The 14,194-nt window shown below is 41.5% G+C and overlaps 1 protein-coding gene across 1 annotated transcript in view; it reads left to right on the forward strand.

Moving 5' to 3' along the window:
* Nucleotides 1–13,741, forward strand: part of arid3c (AT rich interactive domain 3C (BRIGHT-like)) — a 72,631-nt gene extending 58,890 nt beyond the window's left edge. Inside the window, exons 5-9 of the mRNA XM_070904771.1 lie at nt 5,126–5,309; nt 7,909–8,153; nt 10,083–10,358; nt 11,848–11,937; nt 13,563–13,741. Of these exons, the coding sequence (XP_070760872.1) occupies nt 5,126–5,309; nt 7,909–8,153; nt 10,083–10,358; nt 11,848–11,937; nt 13,563–13,741 (974 nt within the window). The remainder of the gene's footprint in view (nt 1–5,125; nt 5,310–7,908; nt 8,154–10,082; nt 10,359–11,847; nt 11,938–13,562) is intronic.
* Nucleotides 13,742–14,194: the final 453 nt, after the last annotated feature.

The following is a 14,194-nucleotide window of genomic DNA, read 5'->3' on the forward strand; positions in this document are numbered from 1 at the left end:
AACTATCTGATGGTAACATTAACGTTAGCTAGGAAGCGGCTGAATGCTCTTTTCAGTTGCTGATCAATCGGGAAGCGGTGAAATGATAACGATCTGTCAGATTCCCTGCGATCATACGACTTAAAACCTGGAACACAGCAGTACGACGCCCTGAGCGGGATGTCAGAAGGAAATGACCGCCGCGTGAATATGGTCCATGGTGGTTAACGATTGTTAGTCCATCTTCAGGGCCACCTTGTCTCTCTCCTCTTTTGCCCACATTTGTATTTCCAGTTTTCAAAGATGGTGGCGAGCCGTTAGCAGGTTTCAAAACACCCTCTTTATAAAGCTACTGTATGTGTCAGATGGTGTGTTCAGGATTCCTCAAAATACGTTGTACTCTGTTTTCCCCTACAAGAAGTACAGATATGCTGATAGCGACGCCGACACGTTTTCTGTTGTCAGAGGAACCTTAACGATTTGAATCACGCGGCAGATGGTCCGAACACCTTTGTGTTGATCGGAAGCAAAGACATGGAATCCTCATTGAGAGATTCTATCAAAAGTAGAGCAGACAATGGCTGTGATGGCTTCCTTTGTGTGTTGATAAATACCCAGGGTGATTTACTGTTGCCGCGGGCCTGTGGTTATTAATTGATTATTATCTCTGAGGACTACCATCAGCACTTTTTTCTCGAATAAGTCAACTTTTGTCCCCCACCTAATTGCTCAAGAATACTATGTGGCAGAAGAAAAGGCCACTTGAGAGTTGCCTTAAAAAATGGCTGAGTCTTCGATCGCTGTGACACTAAATATTCCTCTTGACTTTGCTGCAGCATCCTGCTTTCACCTCTCAGTTGTCTTCACTTTTTTTTTAATGTTTTTCTCTGTTCTTTAGCGGAGTCCTCGTACAGCTATAGCAGGGGAGTTGTTGTGTAGGTTCTGCAACTGCAGTTACAGCATTTGTACAGTATTTAAGTAAATAATCGTATGCTTAGATTTGAAGCTTCCACACAGTTTTTTAGACTGTATGCTATTTAAACAATGTTCTTGTACAACCGCTTGGGTTTACCATTTGATGACTTTGGTTTCTTTTGTTAAATGGATAAAAGGGTTTTGTAGAAATGTTCATGTTCCATGTTGATCTTTAAACTGTTAGCCAATTGTTGTGTTCATTGCTGAAACATCAAAATGGTTACCAAGCGTAAATTATCTTGCATTCCGATTTTCTGTTCAAAACTCTCCTAATGCATGTGTTGTCTTTCAGCATAATAATACTTAGGAGTGCTGTAAGAACAAATAATTTACAATGTCCATGTCACATTTCGCATTTGAGGTCAAAATGTTAATTTGTCCAATACTTAGGTTTATGACCAAATACCTGCAAAAGTGATAACATCAGCCTCAGCTGTACGTTGTGTTTAGTGCTAATTAGCAAATGTTAGCATGCTAATGCACTAGAAGTGAGATGGTGAACATGGTAAACATTATAGCTGCTAAACCGCCATCCTTTTTATTTCACCCAAAGTGCTAAGGATCAAAAAATGAATTCTGGACTTCAACTTTTATCCAGTTTATAATTTGTTTTTCTTTTTAATGAGCATTACAGCCTCACAGAGCTGCTAGTGTCGCTGTAGACTATTATTCCTTGACTTATCTTCTTCAAGGATAAGTCAAGAGTTATACCCTTTTCTTACTGTTAACAAATCCCATTAAAAGTGTTAGTCTGTCTCTAAATACTTTCTGACTCCCCTACCCTGTCTGTGACTCCAAGCCCTTTCCTTCTTTAAAATCAGCTCACAAATATGAAGTTGCATTTATTAAAAAGGCTCAGTAGGTTTCTGAAACGGCTGGCCAGTGTAGTTTTTAGCAAACGTTACTCAAACAGGAAGAAATAGTGCATTTGTTGGGACACTACTTTCAGTGGTGGATTAATCCACATGTGGTGCTCCAGCGAGTATTTGGGGAAGCAGGATGGTGTACGTGGGATTGAGTGTAAATAAACTACAGAGTTTGTGTTCATGGTAATGAAGGAACATGTCACCCAGTGCAGCAGTGTGGCTCATTGATGTGTTTTTAATAGTATTTTATGGCACAGAGGACACACACACACACACACACACACACAATACTTAATTTATTATTGGTTTGGGTCTTTTCACAGGAGAAAAATATAGAATATCACCAAATCCTATACTGTAGGTGTTGGGGCAAATTAAATTCTGCTTAGGTCCCCAAACATCTGTTCCAGCCCTGAATCTTCTCCTGGTGATGTTTGACAGGCTGCGCGCTCCGCCTTCCTCTTCATTTAGGGAGTTGAACAGACGTAGATAAACAGTTGGTTTCCCCTGTGACGCTGCATTAATCGTAATTTCATGGGTTAAAAGAGCAAAGTCGATGGAGGAGGAGAAATTCTCATCCCATTATCGGCTCGGAGGTGCAAAGTGAACGCATCAGCGATGAAGCCAAGCATAAAGATGATTACTGCACTACTGGAGCCCCTGATGCTCCACATTGTTCCAATTACAAACTCCTCTTCTCTTAACAGCTGAGGGATTAGCTGGAGACAACTGTTAGAATCTGTGCAAAGTGGATTTCTTCCAGCTTGTCCACCATTGCTCATTGTCATAATGATACATGGCCTGATGAGATAGTTTGTGCTGACAAAAGGCCTCCATCCGCAGTCTTTTATTCCTTATATCTCTTTCAGGGAATCAGAGAGACAAATACATCACCCTCCGTATTGAAAGCACATAAATCTTGTTTTAAGAGGCTTGTCTCTCCTCAGATTCTGTCAGACAAAAGGCTGGGTTTTTTATTTATTACCTCAATCTCTGTTTGGTTGGCTATTGTGTCTTCACCAAAATAATAGTTTTATAGATCAGCACGGATACACATTATAATCACTGGTAATAAAGATAAAGCTGCAGGGGGGAGGGTGGAGGCTGAGGATCTCTAGTGCTGGTTTTGTTTTGTAGCACGCTGCTTTACTGTAGAACTCAGTTCTCCTAGCCTTTAACTGCAGTTCATGCACATCCAATGAAAACCACAAATGTTTTTTCCTGAATTTTACAAGCAAACGCTACAAATATCTGTATTCATGTTTTCAGTTTTCAGTTAAAAGTTTGGCTTGGTTTGAAGTTAAGGTTACCTTAGAATTATTTGGTCAAAGTTTGGTTAAATGTATTATATTATGACATTTGGTTAAATGTCATAATATAATACTATGATTTGCTACAGCTTCAGCATGTTAATACCACCAAATATGACCAATTAATAAACCTATAAACACATATGCCGGGGCATTTTCATTCAGAAGAGGTGTCTCCAGATCATGAGATCACTGTCATTCAAAGATTTTTATTCCTCATATGCACAACACAAGATGTACACTGAAATGTAAAGTGCGGTGGACATCAAAATCTATCTTGAATTTACTGTTACTTTGCTGATAAGCGGTCTTAAACCGTTTGCAAAAAGGAGTTCAAATAAATACTATGTGTACTGGAGGGAGTAGGGGAGTTAAGGTAGGGTTTAGGTTCCCTAGCTCAGGGGAGTTCACAAGCCTACTGGCTAGGGGGAGACCTTTCTGAGTCTTTGTATGTTGGTGTTCGAGACAGCGGAGATCTCAGCAGCCACTGGAGTCCTTTTGCAGGAGTCCTTCATAACCTGGTGTGCTTCTGGCTCTGTGTCACTTTGTGAACAGGTCCAGGAGAGTAGTGAGTTGTGCACTACTCTCTGCAGGGCTTTGTGGTCCTGACCGGTCGGTGTTGTTGTCACACAGGCGGTGATGATCCCCGCCAGGAAGCTTTCAACAGCACCACCCTTGAATGTCTTTGGAGACATCCTAAATGTTCTCAACCGTTTGAGGTGACATAGGTGCTGCATAGTCTTCCATGACAGATTGTCCAGGTCAGTTTTGAAAAAATCAGCAGTCGGCTGGGAGGACATTTGGCCTCTGCGGAGCTTTAACTCATGTATCTTTTAAGGTTTTTGTCAGGGCTCCACAGTTTCACATTGTCCTCCCAGTTAGTATTTACAGATAGCGGCGAAAAGATTGTAATTGTTTTCATATGATAAGTCCGAAATTTCTCTTAATATCAGATGTGTCACGTTGAGCTTCCTTTGAATTGTACGGTGTCATTTCTTTAGCTGTTGTGAAAGTTCATTCATCACCTGCTGAAATCATTTTTTTTGTCTAAATCAAGCCTCTCTCTCGCTCTCTTCTTTCCCAAAGAAGCATTGAATGTTGAGGCACTGCCGTTCCAGACTTACTGCTGGCATTGTCTTGCGAGGGGGAGAGGAACATCAATCTTGTGTTTTAATAGTGTCTCATTCGTTCACATGCCAGCGCGGCGAAATGAAGCCGTAATTACTGGCTGTAATTGATGTGGTTTTACCACCTCAGACGATACTTCAGAGCCCCCCCCCCCCAGACTGTATAGGCCCCACTGCTGTTGTTTGCACTATATTTCTGCAGCTATCGATCGCTATTATGGTAAATCCGATGGGCACAATGGAACTCTATCAGCAAAATGCAGGTTAATTATCTCAGGGTCAACCACTTTAGAATCTTCACAAAGAGCTGGCCGTTCTGTCTTTATTGCCTGACATTAAATTGCAAATACAAATTATTATCTGAGCCCCCATTATTTTGCTAATAAGGGGGCAGGTTGGCAGTCATTAATAGAAGATGACCTCCTATTTTCCACAGATTGTATTTGTGGAGTTTTAAACAAGTCGAGAGTAATTTATCTGTGGTTCTGTTGTTGTTCTTTCCCCATGTTAATTACTTCTTTCTTTTCTTCCTTGCCTCGTATGTATATTGTGTGAACTGTGCATTAGGAGCAGGTTTTAAGTTTGTCGCCTTTGTTGTCACTACATATTCACACAAGTTTACCGCGAGAGATCATTCCAACATGTCATAGAAATAATACACATGTAATTAATTCATCTGTTTCCAGTGGACGCACAGATAAGACATTCAAAAACTTCTTTTAAAGTTACATTTCCTGCTGTTAACAGAGCTGTCAGACATTTGACTAGCTCAAGATAAATTGGCCTTATAAGCAGGTGCAGAAGCTTATTGATGGGGGGACCTAAAGTTAATGGAATTGATTGTGGATATTGTGTTTGCGTTCTGCAGGGACTCCAGTGAATCGGATTCCTATCATGGCCAAGCAGGTGTTGGATCTCTACATGCTCTACAAGCTCGTCACCGAAAAAGGCGGCTTAGTGGAAGTCATCAATAAGAAAATATGGCGTGAGATCACCAAAGGCCTTAACCTCCCTACCTCCATTACCAGTGCAGCTTTCACTCTGCGAACACAGTGAGTACAAGCGCGGATGATAACCCCAGATGACTGATAACCTGCGCTCGCACCGCTCTCCTAACACCAGGAATGAATGAGACACTTGTTGTTGTTCATCTTGTAACTAGTGATTTTGTGGGTCAGGATCTCAGGTTGCTTTTTATTCATCTGCTGTGATTAAAATATGACATAACTCTTTTCTTTAAATGCCTATCAAAGGCTTATTTGGTTACGCGTGTCCAGGCAGGTGAAAAGCACAGTCATCTTTATTTCCTGCAGCAGCGGTGTGTGTGTGTGTGTGTGTGTGTGGTCTACACCTGCCAATCCTTGCTGTGAATCATGGTAATTATGGTGTTCTAATCTGCAGTCTCAGTGTTGTTTGATGCACTGTTTGCACACGATTCCCCCAGGAGCTGCTACTTCAAATCAAGATAATTACCAAAGTTTTTTGCCAGAACATGCATTATTGTTAATGGTGGATATTTTTTATGAATCGACTGTATAAAGATGGACGACGCATCTCCACTTCCTCCCACTGTACAAAAAATGAAGCCAAACTGGAGCCGTGGTATCGAGGTCCCACCCATACACCCGCCCGACCCAATCGCGAGCACACCACAGTCAATCTCAGCTGTCAATCAGCTGCCTCATCACGCCAGGAAGAAAAACAAACACTTGAGCAACACTTTGATTTTTTAGTTTGGCCCATGTCCCATCTACGAACATGGAGGGGGCGGGGCTAATGACATATACTGCAGCCAGCCACCAGGGGGCGATCGAGACGTTTTGGCTTCACTTAGATATTGTGATTCATGATTTTAGGGGAAATGGTTTTGCATTTTATTTTCACTGAAAAAAAAAAAGAAGAAAATTATGTGATTTATGCTGGGGTCTGTGCCAAACAAGCATGTTCCCTTACATCTGGAGAATATGATTCGTAGGACTTTATCAAAAAAGTGCAGCTCGCCATATTGCGATTTCGATGATATTTCAAGAAGAAAAAAAGTAAACAACAACTTTTAGACTTTGTCTTGATGATTTGTAATTGATCTTAACGCAATAATGCACAGAACCATATTTTCATGAGACACAAAGCAATATATGACATCTCAAATGTATTCATATGATGCTGCTAAAGACAGATGGAGTTTGGTTTTAGGGTGAATTCAAGTTTTAAGAAGTACTGAGAGCCAGTCCTCCATGTGTAATGAGCAGAGAGTGCATGGAAATGATGCACAGCAAACAGCTACAAAGCCACAATAAGCATTTCCATTACGGTTAATTACTATTGCCTGCCTGTAGTTTTCTTACTAGTAGTTACTAGGTTGACAGAAAACACTCATGGCCCTGCAGATTATGTCCATTTGACATTTGTTGTCCGTCCACACAAACACATGCATGTCTTTATATAGTTTCTATATCCAAGACAACATCAACCTCTCGACGTCAGCCAAGACCACCTCTTGATCCATGATTGTTCAGAACCGGGTCCAAATTTAAATATCTTTTCAAGACTACATTTGAAAGTTAAGGGTGTTCTTGACAGACTCACTATCAGACGTCTGGCCAAGAAGACAGATAGGGATTTGTAACAGCATCAACATTTAGACTTTGACATTTAGTGGATGTTCAGTACAGGGACAAAACGTTATCATCTGGGCTAAAGAGACACCTCTTCTGAATGAAAATGTCCCAACATGTGTGTTTATAGGTTTATTCATTGGTCATATTTGGCAGTTAAGCAAATCATACGATTTTATAAACTAAACAGTTAGTGCGTTTAAACGTAACAAGGTGACTCAGAGAAACCAGGTACGTGGGTAATCAAAGAAACAGGATAACATGTACTGTAGTGAGCTGGTTATTATAGATCCAGTGTATACATGCAGCAGTCAGTAATCAACCTTATTTTATTAAGTTAATTTTAGTTAATTAATAGTTAATTTAAGTTAAGTTATTATTAAGTCTGGTCTTCCCTTTGGTAGTTTCGGTTTCATTCATTTACACAGCGTTTAAGAAATCGGCCTACTGGGGAAAGCTGACTATAACCTGGTTACTTAAGTGCATGTGAATCCCAATTTGCGATTTCGGGTGGTGACGATGATGTGGACAGAGGAACTATTTATTATCATCTGTAACGGATGTTCAATGCTTGAAACCAAAACAATTAAGCTGGAAATTAAACCATTTCAGTGTTTCACACATTGTGAAAACTGTTTGGGTTTTTTTCAATCCCACACCCACCCTGCAAAAAATTGGATTGATTGTCGATTGTTTGACGACCGGTGACAAAGTGATACAGTGACAAAAAGCAGAGTGATAGTGGTGGATGGATAATCATTGCTCTCTTTCTCGTGACTCCTTTCCAAGAGCCGTTTTTCAGGGTGCATGGGTTACGAGGTTCATCTGCGAAACTATCACTTGGATGACGATAGGGTGAGATCTGGATCTGGACTCAGTTTAGCAGCACTAAATGACTCGAATTGCCAGACCTAATGTCAATGATCTGCATTGACGCCACATCCCTCTGCTTTGTCAGTGAATTTACCACTTTGAATTTACCCTCTGTATGAAATGTGTTGTGTAGATTAAGTTGCATTCTTCTTATTCTCTGCAGGTATATGAAGTACCTCTACCCGTACGAATGTGAAAAGCGGGGACTGAGCTCCCCCGGTGAGCTTCAGGCAGCTATCGACAGCAACCGGCGGGAAGGCCGCCGCCAGAGCTATGGCTCCGCCATCTTCAACTACTCCCCCGTGGGCACCCCCGCCCTCCTGTCCTCGCCAAAGATACAGATGTCCCACCTATCTATGCCCACTCACAACAGTGGCCATATCTCCCAGGTGCCTGTGATCAAGAAAGGTAATATTACATGTTTTAGTAAGAAGCCTCCCCGTTTTCTGATCCACTCTGGTTGTAATTTGCTTATTGATGCAGCTTAACACTTCCTCGTGTAACGTCCACTTCACCTCACCTACCCGATTTCATAAAAAAAAAAAAAAACTTGAGAGATTCAAGCCACTGTTAAGATACTGTCTATGAAACACTTCCTGCACAGATGTTTCACATTATAAAGCCTTTAAGAGGTTCAGTTTGGTATAATACCTCCTTTAGTGCTAGGCTTTTAATGTGAAACATCTGCAGGAAGTGTTAGGTTTCACTATACAGTATATTAACAGTGATTAAAAAAACTGCAAAGTAGTAGCATAATGCTGCATAAATATGCATTTTAATGATTTTACCATGCCATTACTTGCCTTTTTTTATTTTAGAATTTGACAAGCATGGCCAGATACTAGTAGAGGGAGCTGGTCTGATGAAACATAGTTGGGTGGAGGAGAATAATAAGAGATGTTCATTTTTGGTCATGATGCAATCAGCAGGCCAGGTCCTATATAAACAAATTCTTTCTCTCTGTCACTCTGAAGGATGATTCATTTCCTCAGTATAAGTACTTTGTCAAAGAAAAGATTGCACATGACACATTACACAGATCAACAGCATCTTTTCAGAAATTGTTGCATGATTATGCGGCCGCTTAAGAAGAAGTCAATGTGTTCAGAAATTGGATTTCACAATAGTTTCCCCATTTTCTCATACTCATGCAACTTGTGGGCAGTATGGTCATTCCCCCCAAAGAGGAAACATCTTGCAGGACTTCCTCATATCAGCGCCGCCAATTTCCAAGATGCACTAAATGCGCCATAAAAAGAGCATGGGAGCTCTTTGATTACAGGTCCTCAAGGAAAAATCCGTATAGCGTGACATGGAGACGTCAGCCATGGCTAACGCACAGGCAAAGTTGTTTTTATTGTTGTTAAATTATTAAATAAGATGCATTATTTCAGTTAACAAACTGAATCATTTAAAATGCCAGCATCAGGTGGGCACCAGCATTATTTAGTGATGGGTTATAGCATCAACAGCCCCATGTGTGCCTTTGTTGGTTTCTGTAGGGCCCAAGGTGGACTACAACTGCAATACCAAAAGAAAGTATTATAGAATTCTACATGCCAGCCTATGCTGAACCCTATTTGCCCCTAAAGGTAACCAGTAGATATGAGGCCACATTATTGGCATGTTGGCTGGATCTATGATCTGATTCAAATGACACTGTTCACGCTGGAGCTACTTAACTAACTATAATGTTAGTGTATAGGTTTGGGTGATATGATAATATATGGGACAATTATTACAGTACAGTATGAATATGTCTGGGTGTACAGGGCCATTTTAGGCAATGGTGAAAATCAATGAACAGGACTGTTTTGGATTTTTGTATGATTTTTACACCAATGCTCATTGACAAATACTTTGATTTTATTGGCATAAAAGACATTCCTGTCTGGTTATTTTATGCATAAATAGTTTCTGAATTGATTTTCCAGATAATTTACTGTATCTCAACATTGTGTGTAAAATGACATGAAACAGTGGCAGAGGGTTTGATCTAAATCATATCCATAATCACTTATGGATTGGTATTTCATTCAAAATCAGATAAGAATTGTCAGCCTCATATGATAATTTTTTTTATTCCAATACTAATATTGAATTCTATAAAAAGCCAGCAACTTTATTTCAAAAGTAACTTTGTTAGCCTTTAAAAACCACCTTACTAGAAAGCAAAATTGTAGGAATGTGTAACTTGATTCAGGAACTAGAATATTTCCTGTGAATGTTTCTTTCATAATGCATTTCACATTTTTTACCTATTTACATGACTGTAGACATGTCTAAGCGTGCAGATTTGCGTTGATATCACCTTCTTAATGGTCTCTGTCTCTCCAGAGGAGCCCATGATGGCCAGCTGCCTGCCCACCCGGATGGCCCTCCCTGTGTCACCCAGCGGCCACCGCGCAGCAGCCATGGCCGCCCAGGCGGCGGCGGCCGTCCAGGCGGCAGCCCTGGAGCAGCTCAGAGAGAAGCTGGAGAGTGGCGAGCCGCCGGAGAAGAAAATGATGATGATGGCAGAGGAGCAGCAGAGGATCATGCAGCACGCCCTGCAGCAGAACCTGCTGGCAATGGCCACCCAGCTGCCCCTCAACATCAAACTCAACAACAGAGGTGAGACACCCAGGAGGTGTGAGTATACTGATCTGACTGTTTTCTCTGGGCCTTTATCATTTGCAATATGATGATTGTAGCATCAAGGGGTGTAGCCCTCTGTAAAAAATGTGAAATGAAATTTCTTAATTTTAAAGCCCACTATGTGCAATTTGTGTGTAAACTTCTTCTTTGGTTGTTAAAACCCCCTAATATAGTTTCTATATAGTGAGTGTTTCCTCCTGTTTGAGTAGCCTTTGCTAAAAACCACAGTGACCAGCCTTTTTAAAAATGAAACTGCTTTTAAAGATTTGCATCTTCAGTAGGAACCAATGGGGCTTGGTTCCTACAGAGGGGTAGGGCGAGAGATGGGCCAACACACTGTTGGTTTTGGTCTTCTCATGGGATTTGATCAAATCTAGAATAATGTCTGTCTTATCTCATCAGTGAAAGTTCTTTAAAAGATTACATTTAGATGTGCGTCTAATATAACGCAGTGACGTCTAAGATGAAATATATCTCTGATTATGATGTATACTTTAAAAATGGGGTTACTGTAATGTTGAGTTTGTCGGCTGACAAATGACAGCCGAATGACAAATGACAAATGACTGGTGTGTCTACCGCAGTGGGCGGCGTGTCAGAAACTAGCTAATGGCCCTGCCAGAGAGGCTGCCTGAGATCCAGCTGTGAAACACCTGAACCACTAATGTGCACATAGTTCATCATATCACATGTGTAATTTGACGCTCATGCTCCATAGGTGTTATGAAGAAATAGTTCCTCTTGACCACAGATAGAATCCAGCTTGTCATGAGTAAAAATGCCCCGTCTGGCTGGGCTTTGGCTGCAGCCAAGCACGGCTCATGACAAGCTCATAAGTCACATGTGACTTAATGATAGAGGCTAAAGGAAGAATAAGGGGCCTATCTGCTCAAGTGTGATATCATTCCTGTCTGCATCGCCGCCCCTCTCATATTAGTCATAATAGCAGGCTTTGCACTTGATACGTGATGGAAAAATGAGTGAGAATTTCTCCCCGGTTAATTCCCACGCTGGTCGTCTGGCTCTGGCCCTCACATATAAACACTGTCATTTAAAGATTACATCCAAACACTATCATTTGTCTCCACCTAGACGCACTTAGATGGATAAATTTGTGTTTACAGATGGTTTGATATCACAGCAGCTCTCTGAGATCACTTCGTGTGAGTGTAGGTGTTGGTCCGTTTTTCCTTAAGACACTTTTGTTTATTCACGTTTATGCAGTCAGGTTTTTCAACTTTGCGCTGTTGAAGAATTCATCCGTAACTGACATGTACAAATGGCTGTAACATCTTTTGACAGTTCTTCTCTCCCCAGAACTCTTTAATAAAGCTCTCCTTATCCTGTCACTCTCTGAATTATCACCAATACTCCACCAGGGCGCTCCTCTTGCTTCTTCTGTTCCCTTTCTAAATGCTCATATTGAGTTTTTCTCTCTCTCGTTCTCTGCCTCCTCTCCTGACAGATGATAGACAAGAGACCGCATTGAACCTGTCTACCAACGGCATTAGCAGCATCAACATGTCAATAGAAATAAATGGAGTTGTCTACACAGGTAAATAGAGGGGCCGTTTGCTGATGTAATTGCAGGCAGGAAATTCAATAAGTTATAGCAGCACCCTGGTGCTTAGTCCTCTACGCAATTTGATGTCTTTGCTATAAAATCCATCGTAATGAAGTGGCAGTCCAATAGAGTTAAAAAAGTTAAATATCTCAAAATTGGGCCTGTGGATTTGAGGTCGATGGGGCTTATTGTCTTATGTGCCTGCCTAGTGTGTGTGTGTGTGTGTGTGTGTGTGTGTGTGTGTGTGTGTGTGTGTGTTGTGTGTGTAAACGGAGGTAGCTTGTGTCTTGAGGTAATTACTGCCTCTCCGCTTTAACATAGGCCATTCATGTCAGGGTATAAGCCTGGTGGCCGTCACATCATATCTGAGCTTTCTCTCTCTCTGAGAGCGAGTGTTAAAAAGCCAGAGAGTTGAGAATTGATCCAGCTCAACCTGCCACAAGCTGACACTCACTTTAATCTGTCTGATATTACTGTCTAGTGTATAGTCTGTTACTGCTGAAGACTGTTGACTTATCTATATGATACTGCATGTCTGCAATGTCTTAAAGGTGTTGGTAGTTGATTGTTGAAGCTATATTATTGAATTATGATTTTGGTTGAAATAACACATTTTGACCATCACATGTCACCAACAATATTTAATTGAAGGGCTTCTTTAAGGAAGTTTGTCTGTGAGCACCCGCCCCCCTTTGTATTTGGTCTTTTAAAAAACTGGACCAGGTCTTAATCAAACAACCAGTCAGGGTAATCAGGGGAGTTCTGTGTTTTGATTCCTCTCTTCCAGCCGTTCTGATTCACACTCCAATCCAGAAGGTGGGACCTTCTGTAGAAGCCCTTGTTTGCAAGGAGTCAATGTGATTGGCCAGTTACGTACTAGCTAACCTTGATTGGTTGTTTGATTCAGACCTGGTCCAATTTTTTAAAAGACTAAATACAAAGGGGGCGGGTGCTCACAGACACAAATCTTTTTTAAGAAGCCCTTAAATTAGATATTGTTAGTGGCATGCAATGGTCAAAATTCATCATTTCAACCAAATTATAATTCAATGATATTGCCTACTGTAGCTTTAACTTATACAAAGGCAACGTAATCATGTTAAAGCTGGGGTAGGCAGTTTTATATTACCACTGGGGAAAAAAGTAGGACATTTTACATTTTCACTTTAAAGAGCAAACACTAAAGCCACTTGCTTGAGTTTGTAAATTCTATGTACAGTCACTTTAGCATACTGTCAACTGATTCTGGTCCCAGTCAGTTCATTATCCACAGAAAATCCAGTAATTCTGGATTCTGCAAGGCAAAGTCATGTTCACTCTGAATCCATTTCATTCTTCCTAACCCACAGATGGTGGAAATACAAGTATCACATACAGTCTCTGGAGGTCATCCAGAATGCCATAGTCGCATGTGTAACTTCATCATTTGGAGTTGCGATTTCAAAAGAACTCGTTAGTTGGGTCGCTGTTATATGTGTGTGAAACATTATGCAGCAGATGTAGATTATCATTTGTAGTAAACAGGCAAAAATACATAAAAACACTGGCATGGTCCTTTAAGAGCTGATGCCAGGGCAGTGTGGAGTTGAAGCTGACTTGTTATGTTTGCTCCCCAGGTGTCCTGTTTGCTCGGCAGTCGGCCATAGCGGCGATGACGGGACACCGCGGGAGACACGGCAACTGTCAGACTCAGGGAAAGACCAGTCCCACACAGTTCCAGCCTTCCTGCTCCTCCTCTTCCTCCTCCTCCTCCTCCTCTTCCTCACTCCACGGGCACAGACACTCCTCCCCCTGAATTTTCCTGTCCCCCTCCTCACACCTCCTCTCCCCACCCCACCGGGGAGGAGATCCATTCTCCTTTCAAAGACACCAAGCAGTTGGAGCAGTTATCCCCGCTCCTCCTCCTCCTCCTCCTCCTCCTCTGAATTAGCAGTTCGTTTCAAAGACATTTAGCCTTTGTGTTACCGTTGTCTTTCACGTTCCTCGAAGACATCTGTTCAGTCTCCCATCAACTTAAGGTGCAGCCCTGGATGAAGCCAAATGAAGACTCCCCTCTTGTGCGCCGTTTCAATCAAAAGATGAGACACGCGAACGGCTGACCTTCAGCGAGAGATTGCAGCTGTTGATGATGTTTGCGGGCTCTCTGACAGACCTCAGAGACTTGCTGCTTACAGCTGATACCAAAGAAGAAAACAAATCTATGCTAATTCTACACCCAGCGTTTGCAGTGAGCTTTAGCGTCAAATGA

Source organism: Enoplosus armatus, chromosome 4 (assembly GCF_043641665.1).
Source record: "Enoplosus armatus isolate fEnoArm2 chromosome 4, fEnoArm2.hap1, whole genome shotgun sequence".
NCBI classification, from domain to species: Eukaryota; Metazoa; Chordata; class Actinopteri; order Centrarchiformes; family Enoplosidae; genus Enoplosus; species Enoplosus armatus.